General features: G+C 45.1%; 1 protein-coding gene across 1 annotated transcript; it reads left to right on the forward strand.

Moving 5' to 3' along the window:
- Window positions 1-20,276: 20,276 nt before the first annotated feature.
- Window positions 20,277-25,427, forward strand: LOC143364246 (uncharacterized). The gene has a single exon (XM_076804702.1). The coding sequence runs from the start codon at window positions 20,277-20,279 to the stop codon at window positions 25,425-25,427; it is 5,151 nt and encodes a 1,716-aa protein (XP_076660817.1).
- The last annotated feature ends 1,283 nt before the right edge of the window (window positions 25,428-26,710 follow it).

Raw genomic sequence — 26,710 nt, forward strand, 5'->3', positions numbered from 1 at the left:
AGGATAGGATAGAGGATAGGATAGAGGATAGGATATGATAGAGGATAGGATAGGATAGAGGATAGGATAGGATAGAGGATAGGATAGGATAGAGGATAGGACAGGATAGAGGATAGGATAGGATAGAGGATAGGATAGGATAGAGGATAGGATAGGTAATTGGATAGGATAGAGTGTAGGATAAGGTAGAGGATAGGATAGGATAGAGGATATAATAGGATAGAGGATAGGATTGGATGGAGTATAGGATAGGAAAGAGGATAGGATAGGATAGAGGATAGGATAGGATAGAGGATAGGATATGATAGAGGATAGGATAGGATAGAGGATCGGATAGAGGATAGGATAGGATAGAGGATAGGATTGGATAGAGGATCGGATAGAGGATAGGATAGGATAGAGGATAGGATAGGATAGAGGATAGTGTAGGATAGAGGATAGGATAGAATAAAGGATAGGATAGGATAGAGGACAGGATAGGATAGAGGATAGGTATGGATAGGGGATAGGATAGAGGATAGGATAGGATAGAGGAGAGGATAGATAATTGGATAGGATAGAGTATAGGATACGGTAGAGGATAGGATGGGATAGAGGATAGGATAGGATAGAGGATAGAGTAGGATAGAGGATAGGATAGGATAGAGGATAGGATTGGATAGAGGATCGGATAGAGGATAGGATAGGATAGAGGATAGGATAGGATAGAGGATAGGATAGGATAGAGGATAGGATAGGATAGAGGATAGGATAGGATAGAGGATAGGATAGGATAGAGGATAGGATAGGATAGAGGATAGGATAGGATAGAGGATAGGATAGGAAAGAGGATAGGATAGGATAGAGGATAGGATAGGATAGAGGATAGGATAGGATAGAGGATAGGATAGGATAGAGGATAGGATAGGATAGAGGATAGGATAGGATAGAGGATAGGATAGGATAGAGGATAGGATAGGATAGAGGATAGGATAGGATAGAGGATAGGATAGGATAGAGGATAGGATAGGATAGAGGATAGGATAGGATAGAGGATAGGATAGGATAGAGGATAGGATAGGATAGAGGATAGGATAGGATAGAGGATAGGATAGGATAGAGGATAGGATAGGATAGAGGATAGGATAGGATAGAGGATAGGATAGGATAGAGGATAGGATAGGATAGAGGATAGGATAGGATAGGATAGAGGATAGGATAGGATAGGATAGAGGATTGGATAGAGGATCGGATAGAAGATAGGATAGGATAAAGGATAGGATAGGATAGAGGACAGGATAGGATAGGATAGACGATAGGATAGGATAGGATAGAGGATAGGATAGGATAGGGGATAGGATAGGATAGAGGATAGGATAGGATAGAGGATAGGATAGGATAGAGAATAGGATAGGATAGAGGATAGGATAGGATAAAGGATAGGATAGGATAGAGGATAGGATAGGATAGGATAGAGGATAGGATAGGATAGAGAATAGGATAGGATAGAGGATAGGATAGGATAGAGGATAGGATAGGATAGAGGATAGGATAGGATAGAGGATAGGATAGGATAGAGGATAGGATAGGATAGAGGATAGGATAGGATAGAGGATAGGATAGGATAGAGGATAGGATAGAGGATAGGATAGGATAGAGGATAGGATAGGATAAAGGATAGGATAGGATAGAGGATAGGATAGGATAGGATAGAGGATAGGATAGGATAGAGAATAGGATAGGATAGAGGATAGGATAGGATAGAGGATAGGATAGGATAGAGGATAGGATAGGATAAAGGATAGGATAGGATAGAGGACAGGATAGGATAGGATAGACGATAGGATAGGATAGGATAGAGGATAGGATAGGATAGGGGATAGGATAGGATAGAGGATAGGATAGGATAGAGGATAGGATAGGATAGAGAATAGGATAGGATAGAGGATAGGATAGGATAAAGGATAGGATAGGATAGAGGATAGGATAGGATAGGATAGAGGATAGGATAGGATAGAGAATAGGATAGGATAGAGGATAGGATAGGATAAAGGATAGGATAGGATAGAGGATAGGATAGGATAGGATAGAGGATAGGATAGGATAGAGAATAGGATAGGATAGAGGATAGGATAGGATAGAGGATAGGATAGGATAGAGGATAGGATAGGATAGAGGATAGGATAGGATAGAGGATAGGATAGGATAGAGGATAGGATAGGATAGAGGATAGGATAGGATAGAGGATAGGATAGGATAGAGGATAGGATAGAGGATAGGATAGGATAGAGGATAGGATAGGATAAAGGATAGGATAGGATAGAGGATAGGATAGGATAGGATAGAGGATAGGATAGGATAGAGAATAGGATAGGATAGAGGATAGGATAGGATAGAGGATAGGATAGGATAGAGGATAGGATAGGATAAAGGATAGGATAGGATAGAGGACAGGATAGGATAGGATAGACGATAGGATAGGATAGGATAGAGGATAGGATAGGATAGGGGATAGGATAGGATAGAGGATAGGATAGGATAGAGGATAGGATAGGATAGAGAATAGGATAGGATAGAGGATAGGATAGGATAAAGGATAGGATAGGATAGAGGATAGGATAGGATAGGATAGAGGATAGGATAGGATAGAGAATAGGATAGGATAGAGGATAGGATAGGATAGAGGGTAGGATAGGATAGAGGATAGGATAGGATAGAGGATAGGATAGGATAGAGGATAGGATAGGATAGAGGATAGGATAGGATAGAGGATAGTATAGAGGATAGGATAGGATAGAGGATAGGATAGGATAGAGGATAGGATAGAATAGAGTATAGGATAGGATAGAGGATAGGATAGGATAGAGGATAGGATAGGATAGAGGATAGGATAGGATAGGATAGAGGATAGGATAGGATAGAGGATAGGATAGGATAGAGGATAGGATAGGATAGAGGATAGGATAGGATAGAGGATAGCTTAGGATAGAGGATAGGATAGGATAGAGGATAGGATAGGATAGAGGATAGGATAGGATAGAGGATAGGATAGGATAGAGGATAGGATAGGATAGAGGATAGGATAGGATAGAGGATAGGATAGGATAGAGGATAGGATAGGATAGAGGATAGGATAGGATAGAGGATAGGATAGGATAGAGGATAGGATAGGATAGAGGATAGGATAGGATAGAGGACAGAATAGGATAGGATAGACGATAGGACAGGATAGGATAGAGAATAGGATAGGATAGAGGATAGGATAGGGGATAGGATAGAGGATAGGATAGAGGATAGGATAGGAGAGAGGATAGGATAGGATAGAGGATAGGGTAGGATAAAGGATAGGATAGGATAGAGGACAGGATAGGATAGGATAGACGATAGGATAGGATAGGATAGAGGATAGGATAGGATAGAGGATAGGATAGGATAGAGGATAGGATAGGATAGAGGATAGTATAGGATAGAGGATAGGATAGAATAGAGGATAGGATAGGATAAAGGATAGGATAGGATAGAGGATAGGATAGGATAGGATAGAGGTTGGATAGGATAGAGAATAGGATAGGATAGAGGATAGGATAGGATAGAGGATAGGATAGGATAGAGGATAGGATAGGATAGAGGATATAATAGGATTGAGGAAAGGATAGGATAGAGGATAGGATAGGATAGAGGATAGGATAGGAAAGAGGATAGGATACGATAGAGGATAGGATAGGATAGAGGATAGGATAGGATAGAGGATAGGATAGGATAGAGGATAGGATAGGATAGAGGATAGGATAGGATAGAGGATAGGATAGGATAGAGGATATAATAGGATTGAGGAAAGGATAGGATAGAGGATAGGATAGGATAGAGGATAGGATAGGAAAGAGGATAGGATAGGATAGAGGATAGGATAGGATAGAGGATAGGATAGGATAGAGGATAGGATAGGATAGAGGATAGGATGGGATAGAGGATAGGATAGGATAGAGGATAGGATAGGATAGAGGATAGTATAGGATAGAGGATAGGATAGGATAGAGGATAGGATAGGATAGGATAGGATAGAGGATAGGATAGGATAGAGGATAGGATAGGATAGAGGATAGGATAGAGGATAGGATAGGTAATTGGATAGGATAGAGTATAGGATAAGGTAGAGGATAGGATAGGATAGAGGATATAATAGGATATGGGATAGTATAGGATACAGGATAGGATAGGATAGAGGATAGGATAGGATAAAGGATAGGATAGAATAGAGGATAGGATAGGATAAAGGATTGGATAGGATAGAGGATAGGATAGGATAGAATAGGATAGAGGATAGGATAGGATAGAGGATAGGATAGGATAGAGGATAGGATAGGATAGAGGATAGGATAGGATAGAGGATAGGATAGGATAGAGGATAGGATAGGATAGAGGATAGGATAGGATAGAGGATAGGATAGGATAGAGGATAGGATAGGATAGAGGATAGGATAGGATAGAGGATAGGATAGGATAGAGCATAGGATAGGATAGAGGATAGGATAGGATAGAGGATAGGATAGGATAGAGGATATAATAGGATAGAGGATAGGATTGGATGGAGGATAGGATACGAAAGAGGGTAGGATAGGATAGAGGATAGGGTAGGATAGAGGATAGGATACGATAGACGATAGGATAGGATAGAGGATAGAGGATAGGATAGGATAGAGGATAGAGGATAGGATAGGATAGAGGATAGAGGATAGGATAGGATAGAGGATAGGATAGGATAGAGGATAGGATAGGATAGGATACAGGATTGGATAGAGGATCGGATAGAAGATAGGATAGGATAGAGGATAGGATAGGATAGAGGATAGTATAGGATAGAGGATAGGATAGGATAGAGGATAGGATAGGATAGAGGATAGGATAGGATAGAGGATAGGATAGGATAGAGGATATAATAGGATTGAGGAAAGGATAGGATAGAGGATAGGATAGGATAGAGGATAGGATAGGAAAGAGGATAGGATAGGATAGAGGATAGGATAGGATAGAGGATAGGATAGGATAGAGGATAGGATAGGATAGAGGATAGGATGGGATAGAGGATAGGATAGGATAGAGGATAGGATAGGATAGAGGATAGTATAGGATAGAGGATAGGATAGGATAGAGGATAGGATAGAGGATAGGATAGGATAGAGGATAGGATAGGATAGAGGATAGGATAGAGGATAGGATAGGTAATTGGATAGGATAGAGTATAGGATAAGGTAGAGGATAGGATAGGATAGAGGATATAATAGGATATGGGATAGTATAGGATACAGGATAGGATAGGATAGAGGATAGGATAGGATAAAGGATAGGATAGAATACAGGATAGGATAGGATAAAGGATTGGATAGGATAGAGGATAGGATAGGATAGAATAGGATAGAGGATAGGATAGGATAGAGGATAGGATAGGATAGAGGATAGGATAGGATAGAGGATAGGATAGGATAGAGGATAGGATAGGATAGAGGATAGGATAGGATAGAGGATAGGATAGGATAGAGGATAGGATAGGATAGAGGATAGGATAGGATAGAGGATAGGATAGGATAGAGGATAGGATAGGATAGAGCATAGGATAGGATAGAGGATAGGATAGGATAGAGGATAGGATAGTATAGAGGATATAATAGGATAGAGGATAGGATTGGATGGAGGATAGTATACGAAAGAGGATAGGATAGGATAGAGGATAGGGTAGGATAGAGGATAGGATAGGATAGATGATAGGATAGGATAGAGGATAGAGGATAGGATAGGATAGAGGATAGAGGATAGGATAGGATAGAGGATAGAGGATAGGATAGGATAGAGGATAGGATAGGATAGAGGATAGGATAGGATAGAGGATAGGATAGGATAGGATACAGGATTGGATAGAGGATCGGATAGAAGATAGGATAGGATAGAGGATAGGATAGGATAGAGGATAGTATAGGATAGAGGATAGGATAGGATAGAGGATAGGATAGGATAGAGGATAGGATAGGATAGAGGATAGGATAGGATAGAGGATAGGATAGGATAGAGGATAGTGTAGCATAGAGGATAGGATAGGATAGAGGATAGGATAGGATAGAGGATAGGATAGGATAGAGGATAGGATAGGATAGAGGATAGGATAGGATAGAGGATAGGATAGGATAGAGGATAGGATAGGATAGAGGATAGAGGATAGGTTAGGATAGAGGATAGGATAGGATAGAGAATAGGATAGGATAGAGGATAGGATAGGATAGAGGATAGGATAGGATAGAGGATAGGGTAGGATAGAGGATAGGATAGGATAGATGATAGGATAGGATAGAGGATAGAGGATAGGATAGGATAGAGGATAGAGGATAGGATAGGATAGAGGATAGAGGATAGGATAGGATAGAGGATAGGATAGGATAGAGGATAGGATAGGATAGAGGATAGGATAGGATAGAGGATAGGATAGGATAGAGGATAGGATAGGATAGAGGATAGGATAGGATAGAGGATAGGATAGGATAGAGGATAGGATAGGATAGAGGATAGGATAGAGGATAGGATAGGATAGAGGATAGGATAGGATAGAGGATAGGATAGGATAGAGGATAGGATAGGATAAAGGATAGGATAGGATAGAGGACAGGATAGGATAGGATAGACGATAGGATAGGATAGGATAGAGGATAGGATAGGATAGGGGATAGGATAGGATAGAGGATAGGATAGGATAGAGGATAGGATAGGATAGAGAATAGGATAGGATAGAGGATAGGATAGGATAAAGGATAGGATAGGATAGAGGATAGGATAGGATAGGATAGAGGATAGGATAGGATAGAGAATAGGATAGGATAGAGGATAGGATAGGATAGAGGATAGGATAGGATAGAGGATAGGATAGGATAGAGGATAGGATAGGATAGAGGATAGGATAGGATAGAGGATAGGATAGGATAGAGGATAGGATAGGATAGAGGATAGGATAGGATAGAGGATAGGATAGAGGATAGGATAGGATAGAGGATAGGATAGGATAAAGGATAGGATAGGATAGAGGATAGGATAGGATAGGATAGAGGATAGGATAGGATAGAGAATAGGATAGGATAGAGGATAGGATAGGATAGAGGATAGGATAGGATAGAGGATAGGATAGGATAAAGGATAGGATAGGATAGAGGACAGGATAGGATAGGATAGACGATAGGATAGGATAGGATAGAGGATAGGATAGGATAGGGGATAGGATAGGATAGAGGATAGGATAGGATAGAGGATAGGATAGGATAGAGAATAGGATAGGATAGAGGATAGGATAGGATAAAGGATAGGATAGGATAGAGGATAGGATAGGATAGGATAGAGGATAGGATAGGATAGAGAATAGGATAGGATAGAGGATAGGATAGGATAGAGGGTAGGATAGGATAGAGGATAGGATAGGATAGAGGATAGGATAGGATAGAGGATAGGATAGGATAGAGGATAGGATAGGATAGAGGATAGTATAGAGGATAGGATAGGATAGAGGATAGGATAGGATAGAGGATAGGATAGAATAGAGTATAGGATAGGATAGAGGATAGGATAGGATAGAGGATAGGATAGGATAGAGGATAGGATAGGATAGGATAGAGGATAGGATAGGATAGAGGATAGGATAGGATAGAGGATAGGATAGGATAGAGGATAGGATAGGATAGAGGATAGCTTAGGATAGAGGATAGGATAGGATAGAGGATAGGATAGGATAGAGGATAGGATAGGATAGAGGATAGGATAGGATAGAGGATAGGATAGGATAGAGGATAGGATAGGATAGAGGATAGGATAGGATAGAGGATAGGATAGGATAGAGGATAGGATAGGATAGAGGATAGGATAGGATAGAGGACAGAATAGGATAGGATAGACGATAGGACAGGATAGGATAGAGAATAGGATAGGATAGAGGATAGGATAGGGGATAGGATAGAGGATAGGATAGAGGATAGGATAGGAGAGAGGATAGGATAGGATAGAGGATAGGGTAGGATAAAGGATAGGATAGGATAGAGGACAGGATAGGATAGGATAGACGATAGGATAGGATAGGATAGAGGATAGGATAGGATAGAGGATAGGATAGGATAGAGGATAGGATAGGATAGAGGATAGTATAGGATAGAGGATAGGATAGAATAGAGGATAGGATAGGATAAAGGATAGGATAGGATAGAGGATAGGATAGGATAGGATAGAGGTTGGATAGGATAGAGAATAGGATAGGATAGAGGATAGGATAGGATAGAGGATAGGATAGGATAGAGGATAGGATAGGATAGAGGATATAATAGGATTGAGGAAAGGATAGGATAGAGGATAGGATAGGATAGAGGATAGGATAGGAAAGAGGATAGGATACGATAGAGGATAGGATAGGATAGAGGATAGGATAGGATAGAGGATAGGATAGGATAGAGGATAGGATAGGATAGAGGATAGGATAGGATAGAGGATAGGATAGGATAGAGGATATAATAGGATTGAGGAAAGGATAGGATAGAGGATAGGATAGGATAGAGGATAGGATAGGAAAGAGGATAGGATAGGATAGAGGATAGGATAGGATAGAGGATAGGATAGGATAGAGGATAGGATAGGATAGAGGATAGGATGGGATAGAGGATAGGATAGGATAGAGGATAGGATAGGATAGAGGATAGTATAGGATAGAGGATAGGATAGGATAGAGGATAGGATAGGATAGGATAGGATAGAGGATAGGATAGGATAGAGGATAGGATAGGATAGAGGATAGGATAGAGGATAGGATAGGATAGAGGATAGGATAGGATAGAGGATAGGATAGGATAGAGGATAGGATAGGATAGAGGATAGGATAGGATAGAGGATAGGATAGGATAGAGGATAGGATAGGATAGAGGATAGGATAGGATAGAGGATAGGATAGGATAGAGGATAGGATAGGATAGAGCATAGGATAGGATAGAGGATAGGATAGGATAGAGGATAGGATAGGATAGAGGATATAATAGGATAGAGGATAGGATTGGATGGAGGATAGGATACGAAAGAGGGTAGGATAGGATAGAGGATAGGGTAGGATAGAATATAGGATACGATAGACGATAGGATAGGATAGAGGATAGAGGATAGGATAGGATAGAGGATAGAGGATAGGATAGGATAGAGGATAGAGGATAGGATAGGATAGAGGATAGGATAGGATAGAGGATAGGATAGGATAGGATACAGGATTGGATAGAGGATCGGATAGAAGATAGGATAGGATAGAGGATAGGATAGGATAGAGGATAGTATAGGATAGAGGATAGGATAGGATAGAGGATAGGATAGGATAGAGGATAGGATAGGATAGAGGATAGGATAGGATAGAGGATAGGATAGGATAGAGGATAGGATAGGATAGAGGATAGGATAGGATAGAGGATAGGATAGGATAGAGGATAGGATAGGATAGAGGATAGGATAGGATAGAGGATAGGATAGGATAGAGGATAGGATAGAGGATAGGATAGGATAGAGGATAGGATAGGATAAAGGATAGGATAGGATAGAGGATAGGATAGGATAGGATAGAGGATAGGATAGGATAGAGAATAGGATAGGATAGAGGATAGGATAGGATAGAGGATAGGATAGGATAGAGGATAGGATAGGATAAAGGATAGGATAGGATAGAGGACAGGATAGGATAGGATAGACGATAGGATAGGATAGGATAGAGGATAGGATAGGATAGGGGATAGGATAGGATAGAGGATAGGATAGGATAGAGGATAGGATAGGATAGAGAATAGGATAGGATAGAGGATAGGATAGGATAAAGGATAGGATAGGATAGAGGATAGGATAGGATAGGATAGAGGATAGGATAGGATAGAGAATAGGATAGGATAGAGGATAGGATAGGATAGAGGGTAGGATAGGATAGAGGATAGGATAGGATAGAGGATAGGATAGGATAGAGGATAGGATAGGATAGAGGATAGGATAGGATAGAGGATAGTATAGAGGATAGGATAGGATAGAGGATAGGATAGGATAGAGGATAGGATAGAATAGAGTATAGGATAGGATAGAGGATAGGATAGGATAGAGGATAGGATAGGATAGAGGATAGGATAGGATAGGATAGAGGATAGGATAGGATAGAGGATAGGATAGGATAGAGGATAGGATAGGATAGAGGATAGGATAGGATAGAGGATAGCTTAGGATAGAGGATAGGATAGGATAGAGGATAGGATAGGATAGAGGATAGGATAGGATAGAGGATAGGATAGGATAGAGGATAGGATAGGATAGAGGATAGGATAGGATAGAGGATAGGATAGGATAGAGGATAGGATAGGATAGAGGATAGGATAGGATAGAGGATAGGATAGGATAGAGGACAGAATAGGATAGGATAGACGATAGGACAGGATAGGATAGAGAATAGGATAGGATAGAGGATAGGATAGGGGATAGGATAGAGGATAGGATAGAGGATAGGATAGGAGAGAGGATAGGATAGGATAGAGGATAGGGTAGGATAAAGGATAGGATAGGATAGAGGACAGGATAGGATAGGATAGACGATAGGATAGGATAGGATAGAGGATAGGATAGGATAGAGGATAGGATAGGATAGAGGATAGGATAGGATAGAGGATAGTATAGGATAGAGGATAGGATAGAATAGAGGATAGGATAGGATAAAGGATAGGATAGGATAGAGGATAGGATAGGATAGGATAGAGGTTGGATAGGATAGAGAATAGGATAGGATAGAGGATAGGATAGGATAGAGGATAGGATAGGATAGAGGATAGGATAGGATAGAGGATATAATAGGATTGAGGAAAGGATAGGATAGAGGATAGGATAGGATAGAGGATAGGATAGGAAAGAGGATAGGATACGATAGAGGATAGGATAGGATAGAGGATAGGATAGGATAGAGGATAGGATAGGATAGAGGATAGGATAGGATAGAGGATAGGATAGGATAGAGGATAGGATAGGATAGAGGATATAATAGGATTGAGGAAAGGATAGGATAGAGGATAGGATAGGATAGAGGATAGGATAGGAAAGAGGATAGGATAGGATAGAGGATAGGATAGGATAGAGGATAGGATAGGATAGAGGATAGGATAGGATAGAGGATAGGATGGGATAGAGGATAGGATAGGATAGAGGATAGGATAGGATAGAGGATAGTATAGGATAGAGGATAGGATAGGATAGAGGATAGGATAGGATAGGATAGGATAGAGGATAGGATAGGATAGAGGATAGGATAGGATAGAGGATAGGATAGAGGATAGGATAGGATAGAGGATAGGATAGGATAGAGGATAGGATAGGATAGAGGATAGGATAGGATAGAGGATAGGATAGGATAGAGGATAGGATAGGATAGAGGATAGGATAGGATAGAGGATAGGATAGGATAGAGGATAGGATAGGATAGAGGATAGGATAGGATAGAGCATAGGATAGGATAGAGGATAGGATAGGATAGAGGATAGGATAGGATAGAGGATATAATAGGATAGAGGATAGGATTGGATGGAGGATAGGATACGAAAGAGGGTAGGATAGGATAGAGGATAGGGTAGGATAGAATATAGGATACGATAGACGATAGGATAGGATAGAGGATAGAGGATAGGATAGGATAGAGGATAGAGGATAGGATAGGATAGAGGATAGAGGATAGGATAGGATAGAGGATAGGATAGGATAGAGGATAGGATAGGATAGGATACAGGATTGGATAGAGGATCGGATAGAAGATAGGATAGGATAGAGGATAGGATAGGATAGAGGATAGTATAGGATAGAGGATAGGATAGGATAGAGGATAGGATAGGATAGAGGATAGGATAGGATAGAGGATATAATAGGATTGAGGAAAGGATAGGATAGAGGATAGGATAGGATAGAGGATAGGATAGGAAAGAGGATAGGATAGGATAGAGGATAGGATAGGATAGAGGATAGGATAGGATAGAGGATAGGATAGGATAGAGGATAGGATGGGATAGAGGATAGGATAGGATAGAGGATAGGATAGGATAGAGGATAGTATAGGATAGAGGATAGGATAGGATAGAGGATAGGATAGAGGATAGGATAGGATAGAGGATAGGATAGGATAGAGGATAGGATAGAGGATAGGATAGGTAATTGGATAGGATAGAGTATAGGATAAGGTAGAGGATAGGATAGGATAGAGGATATAATAGGATATGGGATAGTATAGGATACAGGATAGGATAGGATAGAGGATAGGATAGGATAAAGGATAGGATAGAATACAGGATAGGATAGGATAAAGGATTGGATAGGATAGAGGATAGGATAGGATAGAATAGGATAGAGGATAGGATAGGATAGAGGATAGGATAGGATAGAGGATAGGATAGGATAGAGGATAGGATAGGATAGAGGATAGGATAGGATAGAGGATAGGATAGGATAGAGGATAGGATAGGATAGAGGATAGGATAGGATAGAGGATAGGATAGGATAGAGGATAGGATAGGATAGAGGATAGGATAGGATAGAGCATAGGATAGGATAGAGGATAGGATAGGATAGAGGATAGGATAGTATAGAGGATATAATAGGATAGAGGATAGGATTGGATGGAGGATAGGATACGAAAGAGGATAGGATAGGATAGAGGATAGGGTAGGATAGAGGATAGGATAGGATAGATGATAGGATAGGATAGAGGATAGAGGATAGGATAGGATAGAGGATAGAGGATAGGATAGGATAGAGGATAGAGGATAGGATAGGATAGAGGATAGGATAGGATAGAGGATAGGATAGGATAGGATACAGGATTGGATAGAGGATCGGATAGAAGATAGGATAGGATAGAGGATAGGATAGGATAGAGGATAGTATAGGATAGAGGATAGGATAGGATAGAGGATAGGATAGGATAGAGGATAGGATAGGATAGAGGATAGGATAGGATAGAGGATAGTGTAGCATAGAGGATAGGATAGAATAGAGGATAGGATAGGATAGAGGATAGGATAGGATAGAGGATAGGATAGGATAGAGGATAGGATAGGATAGAGGATAGGATAGGATAGAGGATAGGATAGGATAGAGGATAGGATAGGATAGAGGATAGAGGATAGGTTAGGATAGAGGATAGGATAGGATAGAGAATAGGATAGGATAGAGGATAGGATAGGATAGAGGATAGGATAGGATAGAGGATAGGGTAGGATAGAGGATAGGATAGGATAGATGATAGGATAGGATAGAGGATAGAGGATAGGATAGGATAGAGGATAGAGGATAGGATAGGATAGAGGATAGAGGATAGGATAGGATAGAGGATAGGATAGGATAGAGGATAGGATAGGATAGAGGATAGGATAGGATAGAGGATAGGATAGGATAGAGGATAGGATAGGATAGAGGATAGGATAGGATAGAGGATAGGATAGGATAGAGGATAGGATAGGATAGAGGATAGGATAGGATAGAGGATAGGATAGGATAGAGGATAGGATAGAGGATAGGATAGGATAGAGGATAGGATAGGATAGAGGATAGGATAGGATAGAGGATAGGATAGGATAGAGGATAGGATAGGATAGAGGATAGGATAGGATAGAGGATAGGATAGGATAGAGGATAGGATAGGATAGAGGATAGGATAGGATAGAGGATAGGATAGGATAGAGGATAGGATAGGATAGAGGATAGGATAGGTAATTGGATAGGATAGAGTGTAGGATTAGGTAGAGGATAGGATAGGATAGAGGATATAATAGGATAGAGGATAGGATTGGATGGAGGATAGTATAGGATAGAGGATAGGATAGAATAGAGGATAGGATAGGATAAAGGATAGGATAGGATAGAGGACAGGATAGGATAGGATAGACGATAGGATAGGATAGGATAGAGGATAGGATAGAAGATAGGATACGATAGAGGATAGGATAGGATAGAGGATAGGATAGGATAGAGGATAGGATAGGATAGAGGATAGGATAGGATAGAGGATAGGATAGGATAGAGGATAGGATAGGATAGAGGATAGGATAGGATAGAGGATAGGATAGGATAGAGGATAGTATAGGATAGAGGATAGGATAGAATAGAGGATAGGATAGGATAAATGATAGGATAGGATAGAGGATAGGATAGGATAGAGGATAGGATAGGATAGGATAGAGGATAGGATAGGATAGAGGATAGGATAGGATAGAGGATAAGATAGGATAGGATAGAGGATAGGATAGGATAGGATAGAGGATAGGATAGAGGATAGGATAGGATAGAGCATAGGATAGGATAGAGGATAGGGTAGGATAGAGGATAGGATAGGATAGATGATAGGGTAGGATAGAGGATAGAGGATAGGATAGGATAGAGGATAGAGGATAGGATAGGATAGAGGATAGGATAGGAAAGAGGATAGGATAGGATAGAGGATAGGATAGGATAGAGGATAGGATAGGATAGAGGATAGGATAGGATAGAGGATAGGATGGGATAGAGGATAGGAAAGGATATAGGATAGGATAGGATAGAGGATAGTATAGGATAGAGGATAGGATAGGATAGAGGATAGGATAGGATAGGATAGGATAGAGGATAGGATAGGATAGAGGATAGGATAGGATAGAGGATAGGATAGAGGATAGGATAGGTAATTGGATAGGATAGAGTATAGGATAAGGTAGAGGATAGGATAGGATAGAGGATATAATAGGATATGGGATAGTATAGGATACAGGATAGGATAGGATAGAGGATAGGATAGGATAAAGGATAGGATAGAATAGAGGATAGGATAGGATAAAGGATTGGATAGGATAGAGGATAGGATAGGATAGAATAGGATAGAGGATAGGATAGAGGATAGGATGGAGGATAGGATAGGATAGAGGATCGGATAGAGGATCGGATAGAGGATAGGATAGGATAGAGGATAGCATAGGATAGAGGAAACGATAGGATAGAGGATAGGATAGGTAATTGGATAGCATAGAGGGTAGGATAAGGTAGAGGATAGTATAGGATAGAGGATAGGATAGGATGGAGGATAGGATAGGGTAGAGGATAGAATTGGATAGAGGATAGTATAGAGGATAGGATAGGATAGAGGATAGGATAGGATAGAGGATAGGATAGGATAGAGGATAGTATAGGATAGAGGATAGGATAGAATAGAGGATAGGATAGGATAAAGGATAGGATAGGATAGAGGACAGAATAGGATAGGATAGACGATAGGACAGGATAGGATAGAGAATAGGATAGGATAGAGGATAGGATAGAGGATAGGATAGGATAGAGGATAGGATAGGATAGAGGATAGGATAGGATAGAGGATGGGATAGGATAGAGGATAGGATATGATAGAGGATAGGATAGGATAGAGGATTGGATAGAGGATCGGATAGAAGATAGGATAGGATAGAGGATAGGATAGGATAGAGGATAGTATAGGATAGAGGATAGGATAGAATAGAGGATAGGATAGGATAAAGGATAGGATGGGATAGAGGACAGGATAGGATAGGATAAACGATAGGATAGGATAGGATAGAGGATAGGATAGAGGATAGGATACGATAGAGGATAGGATAGGATAGAGGATAGGATAGGATAGAGGATAGGATAGGATAGAGGATAGGATAGGATAGAGGATAGGATAGGATAGAGGATAGGATAGGATAGAGGATAGGATAGGATAGAGGATAGGATAGGATAGGATAGAGGATAGGATAGGATAGAGGATAGGATAGGATAGAGGATAGGATAGGATAGAGGATAGCTTAGGATAGAGGATAGGATAGGATAGAGGATAGGATAGGATAGAGGATAGGATAGGATAGAGGATAGGATAGGATAGAGGATAGGATAGGATAGAGGATAGGATAGGATAGAGGATAGGATAGGATAGAGGATAGGATGGGATAGAGGATAGGATAGGATAGAGGTTAGGATAGGATAGAGGATAGTATAGGATAGAGGATAGGATAGGATAGAGGATAGGATAGGATAGAGGATAGGATAGGATAGAGGATAGTATAGGATAGAGGATAGGATAGGATAGAGGATAGGATAGGATAGAGGATAGGATAGAGGATAGGATAGGTAATTGGATAGGATAGAGTATAGGATAAGGTAGAGGATAGGATAGGATAGAGGATATAATAGGATATGGGATAGTATAGGATACAGGATAGGATAGGATAGAGGATAGGATAGGATAAAGGATAGGATAGAATAGAGGATAGGATAGGATAAAGGATTGGATAGGATAGAGGATAGGATAGGATAGAATAGGATAGAGGATAGGATAGAGGATAGGATGGAGGATAGGATAGGATAGAGGATCGGATAGAGGATCGGATAGAGGATAGGATAGGATAGAGGATAGCATAGGATAGAGGAAACGATAGGATAGAGGATAGGATAGGTAATTGGATAGCATAGAGGGTAGGATAAGGTAGAGGATAGTATAGGATAGAGGATAGGATAGGATGGAGGATAGGATAGGGTAGAGGATAGAATTGGATAGAGGATAGTATAGAGGATAGGATAGGATAGAGGATAGGATAGGATAGAGGATAGGATAGGATAGAGGATAGGATAGGATAGAGGATAGGATAGGATAGAGGATAGGATAGGATAGGATAGAGGATAGGATAGGATAGAGGACAGGAAAGGATAGAGGATAGGATAGGATAGAGGATAGGATAGGATAGAGGATGGGATGGGATAGAGGATAGGATAGGATAGAGGATAGGATAGGATAGAGGATAGTATAGGATAGAGGATAGGATAGGATAGAGGATAGGATAGGATAGGATAGGATAGAGGATAGGATAGGATAGAGGATAGGATAGAGGATAGGATAGGTAATTGGATAGGATAGAGTATAGGATAAGGTAGAGGATAGGATAGGATAGAGGATATAATAGGATATGGGATAGTATAGGATACAGGATAGGATAGGATAGAGGATAGGATAGGATAAAGGATAGGATAGAATAGAGGATAGGATAGGATAAAGGATTGGATAGGATAGAGGATAGGATAGGATAGAATAGGATAGAGGATAGGATAGAGGATAGGATGGAGGATAGGATAGGATAGAGGATCGGATAGAGGATCGGATAGAGGATAGGATAAGATAGAGGATAGCATAGGATAGAGGAAACGATAGGATAGAGGATAGGATAGGTAATTGGATAGCATAGAGGGTAGGATAAGGTAGAGGATAGTATAGGATAGAGGATAGGATAGGATGGAGGATAGGATAGGGTAGAGGATAGAATTGGATAGAGGATAGTATAGAGGATAGGATAGGATAGAGGATAGGATAGGATAGAGGATAGGATAGGATAGAGGATAGGATAGGATAGAGGATAGGATAGGATAGAGGATAGGATAGGATAGAGGATAGGATAGGATAGAGCATAGGATAGGATAGAGGATAGGATAGGATAGAGGATAGGATAGGATAGAGGATAGGATAGGATAGAGGATAGGATAGGATAGAGGATAGGATAGGATGGAGGATAGGATAGGATAGGATACAGGATTGGATAGAGGATCGGATAGAAGATAGGATAGGATAGAGGATAGGATAGGATAGAGGATAGTATAGGATAGAGGATAGGATAGGATAGAGGATAGGATAGGATAGAGGATAGGATAGAGGATAGGATAGGATAGAGGATAGGATAGGATAGAGGATAGGATAGGATAGAGGATAGGATAGGATAGAGGATAGGATAGGATAGAGGATAGGATAGGATAGGATAGAGGATAGGATAGGATAGAGGACAGGAAAGGATAGAGGATAGGATAGGATAGAGGATAGGATAGGATAGAGGATGGGATGGGATAGAGGATAGGATAGAGGATAGGATAGAGGATAGGATGGAGGATAGGATAGGATAGAGGATCGGATAGAGGATAGGATAGGATAGAGGATAGCATAGGATAGAGGAAACGATAGGATAGAGGATAGGATAGGTAATTGGATAGCATAGAGGGTAGGATAAGGTAGAGGATAGTATAGGATAGAGGATAGGATAGGATGGAGGATAGGATAGGGTAGAGGATAGAATTGGATAGAGGATAGTATAGAGGATAGGATAGGATAGAGGATAGGATAGGATAGAGGATAGGATAGGATAGAGGATAGGATAGGATAGAGGATAGGATAGGATAGAGGATAGGATAGGATAGGATAGAGGATAGGATAGGATAGAGGACAGGAAAGGATAGAGGATAGGATAGGATAGAGGATAGGATAGGATAGAGGATGGGATGGGATAGAGGATAGGATAGGATAGAGGATAGGATAGGATAGAGGATAGTATAGGATAGAGGATAGGATAGGATAGAGGATAGGATAGGATAGGATAGGATAGAGGATAGGATAGGATAGAGGATAGGATAGGATAGAGGATAGGATAGAGGATAGGATAGGTAATTGGATAGGATAGAGTATAGGATAAGGTAGAGGATAGGATAGGATAGAGGATATAATAGGATATGGGATAGTATAGGATACAGGATAGGATAGGATAGAGGATAGGATAGGATAAAGGATAGGATAGAATAGAGGATAGGATAGGATAAAGGATTGGATAGGATAGAGGATAGGATAGGATAGAATAGGATAGAGGATAGGATAGAGGATAGGATGGAGGATAGGATAGGATAGAGGATCGGATAGAGGATCGGATAGAGGATAGGATAAGATAGAGGATAGCATAGGATAGAGGAAACGATAGGATAGAGGATAGGATAGGTAATTGGATAGCATAGAGGGTAGGATAAGGTAGAGGATAGTATAGGATAGAGGATAGGATAGGATGGAGGATAGGATAGGGTAGAGGATAGAATTGGATAGAGGATAGTATAGAGGATAGGATAGGATAGAGGATAGGATAGGATAGAGGATAGGATAGGATAGAGGATAGGATAGGATAGAGGATAGGATAGGATAGAGGATAGGATAGGATAGAGGATAGGATAGGATAGAGGATAGGATAGGATAGAGGATAGGATAGGATAGAGGATAGGATAGGATAGAGCATAGGATAGGATAGAGGATAGGATAGGATAGAGGATAGGATAGGATAGAGGATAGGATAGGATAGAGGATAGGATAGGATAGAGGATAGGATAGGATGGAGGATAGGATAGGATAGGATACAGGATTGGATAGAGGATCGGATAGAAGATAGGATAGGATAGAGGATAGGATAGGATAGAGGATAGTATAGGATAGAGGATAGGATAGGATAGAGGATAGGATAGGATAGAGGATAGGATAGAGGATAGGATAGGATAGAGGATAGGATAGGATAGAGGATAGGATAGGATAGAGGATAGGATAGGTAATTGGATAGGATAGAGTGTAGGATAAGGTAGACGATAGGATAGGTGTTTAAAATCTGCATCGGCGGATTTCTCGTCGCCGTCTTCATTATAATTCGATTCCCCGAATTAACCGTTTAATCCGGGTATTATTGCCACCGACACCGGCGTCGTGCATGAGCGATCACGCATCGGCGTTTTTGCCCGTCGCCGGTAAACACCGTCTTCCTCGCGCGACAACAGTCATCTGTTCGAATTTGTAAACACTGGCTCTCGTGCGATTCTCATGCACGCGCCGCGCGGGCCGTTGGTTGTTTTCCAAACTCCGAAATCCACTGCCTCTACCCTTTGTTCCCATCGCAGCCCCGACCGTTGGGACGCCGTTAGGACGTCCTAACGAACGGGCTGCTCTGCCTCATCCTTGCCTATTTCGAAAATCCCACTCCTCATCCTGCCGAAACCAACGGCCCGCGTTAGTATAAGTAGACCTGCGTTTCCGAAACGGGTCTCCTTTGACTCCTGCTCGTGATCGACTGATCCTTGCATAGCGCTGATTTATTGTCTTTACGATCGACTGATCGCCGTCTAATACAAGTGTCTGCGGGCTTCGCGTTCACTCCTGTACCGTTACTGTTACCGTTCGTGAATATATCTTTTGTTTTCATTATATACTCTCTCGTTCGTCACACTATCCTCCTTCCTTACATATTTCACTTTTCTTTCTCTACTGCACCTTTTCTGAGTCCTTCTGACTCAGCACTTGGCTATATTCCGCAACATTTGGTCCTTCGAGCCGGATTCCTTTCCACTTTTCCATCCACGCGCACTTCTCCATCTCTTTTCTTGTATACTTTTCCTTTCTCTTCTTCTCCTTTCTACTCGTCATGGACTCGCTTATCGCCCATCAACACATTCTGTTCGGGCGCATCGCACGAACCGTGGACAATCTCCGGAAGCAGGGCAAAGCGAATATCAACAAGGGGACGATTTTGGCCAAATTGTCTTGTTTGGACCAGGCCTGGGCGCAGTTTCAAGACCGCGACGCTCAAATCATCGCCTCCACTACTGAGGAGAACCGTCAGGTGGACTACTTCACCGAGGACTTCTTCGACCAAACGCAGGATGTGTACTGCAATCAGAAGGGAATTCTGTCCACGATGCTCGAAGACGTCGAGCAGAGTCAGGCACCCTCAACTGCAGGACATCCACCCACGCCAGGGCCCAGACCTCGATCGTCACTGCCACGGATCACACTGCCCACGTTCTCCGGTCAATTTACTGACTGGACGCGATTCCGGGACCTCTTCATGTCCTTGGTCATCGACGACGAGGCCTGGACGGATGCAGAGCGCTTCCACTACCTGTCGGCGAGCCTCACCGGGGAAGCAGCGCAGCTGATTCAACGGATTCCCGTCACTGCCGCCAACTTTGACCAGGCCTGGAAACTGCTAGAGCACCGCTACCAGAATCGACGACTTCTGGTTGCCGCGCAGTTCGACGCATTGTACAACATCAAGCCATGTGTCAATCACAGTGCAACGGAGCTCAAGGGCCTCTTGAACTCCACGTGCAACGCGACGGCGGTCCTGAACAGCCTCGGGGTACCAGTCACCGACGAATCCCACTGGATCGTCCACCATACCATCCGTCGACTGGACAGACACACCTTGAAGGAGTGGGAAAAGTCCCTGGGAAACAGCGTGAATCTCCCCGCCTTCTCGGAACTCCTCGAATTTCTCGAGACGACGACGAGAACTCTCGAGGCTTTCGAGTTCCGTCAGGGGACTCGCACTCCCGCACCATCAAAACCGCCGCCCACGAAGGTCAAGGCGCTACACACCGCCACGGACGCCGCATCGAGGCCTCGGTGCAACCTGTGCCAAGGAGACCACATTTTGTGTTTTTGCAGCGCGTTCCGATCCTTGACCCCTGCAGCCCGTCTCCAAATGGTCACGAGTCGCCGCTGGTGTAAAAACTGCCTCGGTCCGCACACCGTCGGGAACTGTCCGTCGGCAAAGCGGTGCCAACGGTGTGCCCAACCACACCACACGATGCTGCACGAGGCGTCCGACGGATCCAGCAACGCATCGACGGTCGCAACGCTGCACACCACGAAGAGGCTCAACTCCACCTCTGACTCAGGTCCTGTCTTGCTCGCCACCGCCCTGGTCACAGCGACTGCAGGACGCCGGATGGTCACAGCTCGCGCACTGATTGACCCCTGCTCTGAGGTGTCGCTCATCAGCGAAGCACTGGCCCAGACGATGCGACTTCCTCGGACGTCGTGTTCGCGCCTGGTCCTCGGCGCCGGAGGAAAGGCCACAGCAACCTCCCGAGGAAAGGTCAGACTGACCCTGACGTCAACCGTTCCCGGACTCGGACGGTCATGCACGGTGGAGGCACTGGTGCTGCCCAGGCTGACGGCCTACAAGCCCTCTGGTGCCACCCACACTCCGCGCTGGCCCCACATCAACGGCCTGCCGCTCGCAGACCCCAGGGCAACCTCGGCGACACCGATCGAGCTCCTGCTCGGAGCGGATGTGTATCCCCAGATTCTTCTGGAAGGGATACGTCGCGGTGGACAACACGCTCCAGTCGCTCAAGAAACCATCTTCGGGTGGATTCTTTCAGGGCCGACTGCGAGAGGAGGATCACCCTCCCGAATCGTCTCCACTCACACGACCACCACGGACGATCTGGCCGCTCTGGTGCGTCGCTTCTGGGAACAGGAGGAAGTTCCAACGACCACCAGGCACTGGAACGCAGAAGAAGAGGCCTGCGACGAGGGGTTTCGTCAGACCCACTACCGGCAGTCGGACGGACGGTACGTGGTTCGCCTCTGCTTCAAGGACGCAGTCCACGGATTAGGGGAGACGCACAGCGTTGCCCGACGCATCCTGCTGTCCACCGAACGGCGCCTCCAGACCAGTACGACCCTCCGTGACCACTATCACAACTTCATGAGAGAGTACCTGCAGCTCGGCCACATGCAGGAGGTCGCCAGGGAACTCGAGTGTCCCCAAGCGCCGCACTTTTACCTGCCTCATCACGGAGTAATGAAGGGCACGGGCGCCTCCGCAAAATTGAGGGTGGTCTTCAACGGGTCCCGACCATCTTCGACCGGCCGCTCGTTGAATGACCTCCTCTCCGCTGGTCCCAAGTTACAGCGCAACCTCATGGACATCTTACTGAGGTGGAGGCGACACAAGTTCGCTTTCCTTACGGACGTGGAAAAGATGTACCGCCAAATCCAGGTGCATCCCGACGACCGGGACTACCAGCGAGTGCTCTGGAGGGACAACCCGGACCAGAGGATCCAGGTGTTCCACCTCACCACCGTCACATACGGACTGACCTGCGCCCCTTTTCTGGCCATCCGCACCCTGCTGCAGCTTGCGGACGACGAAGAGGAGCAATTCCCACGAGGTGCCGCCATCCTGAGGGAAGCCACCTACGTGGACGACATCCTGTCCGGAGCCGATAGCGAGGACGAGGCCCGACAAACCCAGGAGGAACTCGTCGGAATCTGCAGGGCGGGCGGCTTCACGCTAAAAAAGTGGAGCGCCAACAGCACCGCCCTGACCTCGCACCTGCCCGACGAGGACCTTGCCCTGTCCTCCACGTTACCTTGGCAGCCAGAGCTGGGATGCAGTGCCTTGGGGCTGAAGTGGCACACACAGTCTGACACTCTGACCTTCAGTTTCCAGGGCCCTCCGACGTCTCCACTTCCGACACTATCGAAGCGGTATGTGCTGTCCCAGGTGGCAAAATTGTTCGACCCCCTCGGATGGCTGGCACCCGCGACCATCCGAGGGAAAATATTCCTTCAGCAGCTGTGGCAGCACCGCCTCGACTGGGACGAGCAGCTTCCATCGACCGCAGCTGAAACGTGGAGGAAACTTTCCGCCGACGCGGCCAACCTAACGTCGCTGAGGCTCCCACGATGGCTGGGCACGGAGCCAGCTACGACCACTCAGCAACTCCACGTCTTCGTGGACGCCTCCGAACGAGCCTACGCTGCAGCCGCCTACATCCGGACCAGCAACCCACACCGGACACAGGTCACTCTGGTTGCAGCAAAAACAAAGACAGCGCCGCTCCAGAGCCTGTCTCTCCCACGGCTCGAGCTGTGCGCTGCAGTACTGGGGGCCCGACTGCTATCCCACCTACGCCGCGAGATGGGACTGCAGTTCGACACGAGTCACCTCTGGTCAGACTCCACCGTCACCCTCGCATGGCTACACGGTGAACCGACGCGGTGGCGTACTTTTGTCGCCAACAGGGTGGCTGAATTCCACCGAACTGTACCGGACGTCCGCCTACACCACGTCGGCAGCCAGGACAACCCTGCCGACTGTGCCTCGCGAGGCATTCCCGCCAGCCAGCTCGCGAGTCACCCCCTATGGTGGCACGGACCCGCGTGGCTCACCGAACATCCCACGACGTGGGACACGACCTCGCCCACGCTCGACACCACCGAGGAGGAGCGGGCCCCGACGACGACCAGCTTCCACACCCGGATAGCCGACACGGAGCACGAGTCCCTGCTGCATCGTTACTCATCGCTGACCCGACTTTTGAGGGTCACTGCCTGGTGTCTGCGTTGGACGAGACGTCGACCAGCTCCGTCACCAGGAGACGTCTTCCCGATCCTGCATCCAGAGGAGGTGAGCCAAGCGGAGGCGCTCTGGATCAAGATTGTGCAGGGATCGACCTTCGAACGAGAGCTCTCTGCTCTCAACAATGGACAACCTCTTCGACCGTCCAGTGCCCTCCGAGCGACGACCCCGTTCCTCGACAACCAGGGCATTCTACGGGTGGGAGGGAGATTAAAAAACTCCCTGCTCTCCTATGACGAGCAGCACCCCATCATTCTGCCATCAGGATCAAAGTTGACCGAGATGATCGTCGAGCAGCACCACCGACGGACACTGCATGGGGGTGTGCAGTTGACCCTGGCATCCGTCCGCCAACGATTTTGGATACCACAAGGACGCCAAAACGTGAAGAAATGCGTCTCCCGCTGCATCAGATGTCTCCGATGGCGGGCGGCAACCGCCAGCCAATTAATGGGCGACCTACCACTCCACCGGGTCACGCCATCGCGCCCATTCACCCACACAGGCGTGGATTACGCCGGCCCGTTCAAATTAAAAACGGCGCCAGGACGTGGCCACAAATCTATCAAGGGGTATGTGGCCATTTTCGTTTGTTACAGCTCCCGGGCAGTCCATCTCGAAGCTGTGTCGGACTACACCACGGCCGCCTTTCTCGCAGCATTCCGGCGATTCACTGGCCGACGGGGACCATGCGCCTCTGTAACGAGCGACTGCGGCACAAATTTCGTGGGGGCTGACCAGGAACTGCGCCGCATGTTCCGGGCATCGTCCAAGGAAGCAGCTGCCATCGCCGGACAGCTGTCCAAGGAGGGAGTGCGGTGGAAATTCATTCCACCAGGAGCTCCTCACTTCGGCGGGCTATGGGAGGCAGCCGTCTGCTCCGTGAAGCACCATCTCCGTCGCGTCGTCGGCGACAACGCTCACACGTACGAGGAGCTGGCGACGTTCCTCTGCCAGGTGGAGGCGTGCCTGAATTCGCGTCCACTCCAGGCACTGACGGACGACCCAGAGGACCTGACCCCCCTGACGCCGGGACACTTCCTCGTCGGAGGCCCCCTCCTGGCCACCCCGGAGCCCACGCTGCACGACGTCCCTACCTCGCGGCTCTCCCGGTGGCAACAACTCCAACAGCGGGTGGAACATTTTTGGCGACGTTGGTCCGCAGAATACCTGCACCAAATTCAAACGCGAAGGAAGTGGACAACCACCCAGCCATCCCTGGGCGTCGGGGACCTCGTGCTGGTGAAGTCCGAAGCCACCCCCCCCACGAAGTGGCCGCTCGCACGCATCACCGACGTCCACCCTGGAGCCGACGGCCATGTCCGGGTCATCACCGTTAGAACAGCCACCACTTCGTTCACCCGGCCGGTAACAAAAATAGTCCGACTTCTCCAGACCGGAGAGAACCAGGCATAACCTGCCGTCGCGCCGCGCCGTCCGTCGACATTCCCCCGCTTCCGCGATCTGTCCACATTCGGCGATAGCCGAAGGCGGGCGGAATGTTTAAAATCTGCATCGGCGGATTTCTCGTCGCCGTCTTCATTATAATTCGATTCCCCGAATTAACCGTTTAATCCGGGTATTATTGCCACCGACACCGGCGTCGTGCATGAGCGATCACGCATCGGCGTTTTTGCCCGTCGCCGGTAAACACCGTCTTCCTCGCGCGACAACAGTCATCTGTTCGAATTTGTAAACACTGGCTCTCGTGCGATTCTCATGCACGCGCCGCGCGGGCCGTTGGTTGTTTTCCAAACTCCGAAATCCACTGCCTCTACCCTTTGTTCCCATCGCAGCCCCGACCGTTGGGACGCCGTTAGGACGTCCTAACGAACGGGCTGCTCTGCCTCATCCTTGCCTATTTCGAAAATCCCACTCCTCATCCTGCCGAAACCAACGGCCCGCGTTAGTATAAGTAGACCTGCGTTTCCGAAACGGGTCTCCTTTGACTCCTGCTCGTGATCGACTGATCCTTGCATAGCGCTGATTTATTGTCTTTACGATCGACTGATCGCCGTCTAATACAAGTGTCTGCGGGCTTCGCGTTCACTCCTGTACCGTTACTGTTACCGTTCGTGAATATATCTTTTGTTTTCATTATATACTCTCTCGTTCGTCACACTATCCTCCTTCCTTACATATTTCACTTTTCTTTCTCTACTGCACCTTTTCTGAGTCCTTCTGACTCAGCACTTGGCTATATTCCGCAACAATAGGATAGAGGATATAATAGGATAGAGGATAGGATTGGATGGAGGATAGGATACGAAAGAGGATAGGATAGGATAGAGGATAGGATAGGATAGTGGATAGGATAGGATAGAGGATAGGATATGATAGAGGATAGGATAGGATAGAGGATCGGATAGAGGATAGGATAGGATAGAGGATAGGATTGGATAGAGGATCGGATAGAGGATACTATAGGATAGAGGATAGGATAGGATAGAGGATAGTGTAGCATAGAGGATAGGATAGAATAGAGGATAGGATAGGATAGAGGACAGGATAGGATAGAGGATAGGTATGGATAGAGGATAGGATAGAGGATAGGATAGGATAGAGGATAGGATAGGATAGAGGATAGGATAGGATAGAGGATATGATAGGATAGAGGATAGGATAGGATAGAGGATAGGATAGGATAGAGGATAGGATAGGATAGAGGATAGGATAGGATAGAGGATAGGATAGGATAG

The sequence above is a fragment of the Halictus rubicundus genome, unplaced genomic scaffold, assembly GCF_050948215.1.
Source record: "Halictus rubicundus isolate RS-2024b unplaced genomic scaffold, iyHalRubi1_principal scaffold0387, whole genome shotgun sequence".
NCBI lineage: Eukaryota > Metazoa > Arthropoda > Insecta > Hymenoptera > Halictidae > Halictus > Halictus rubicundus.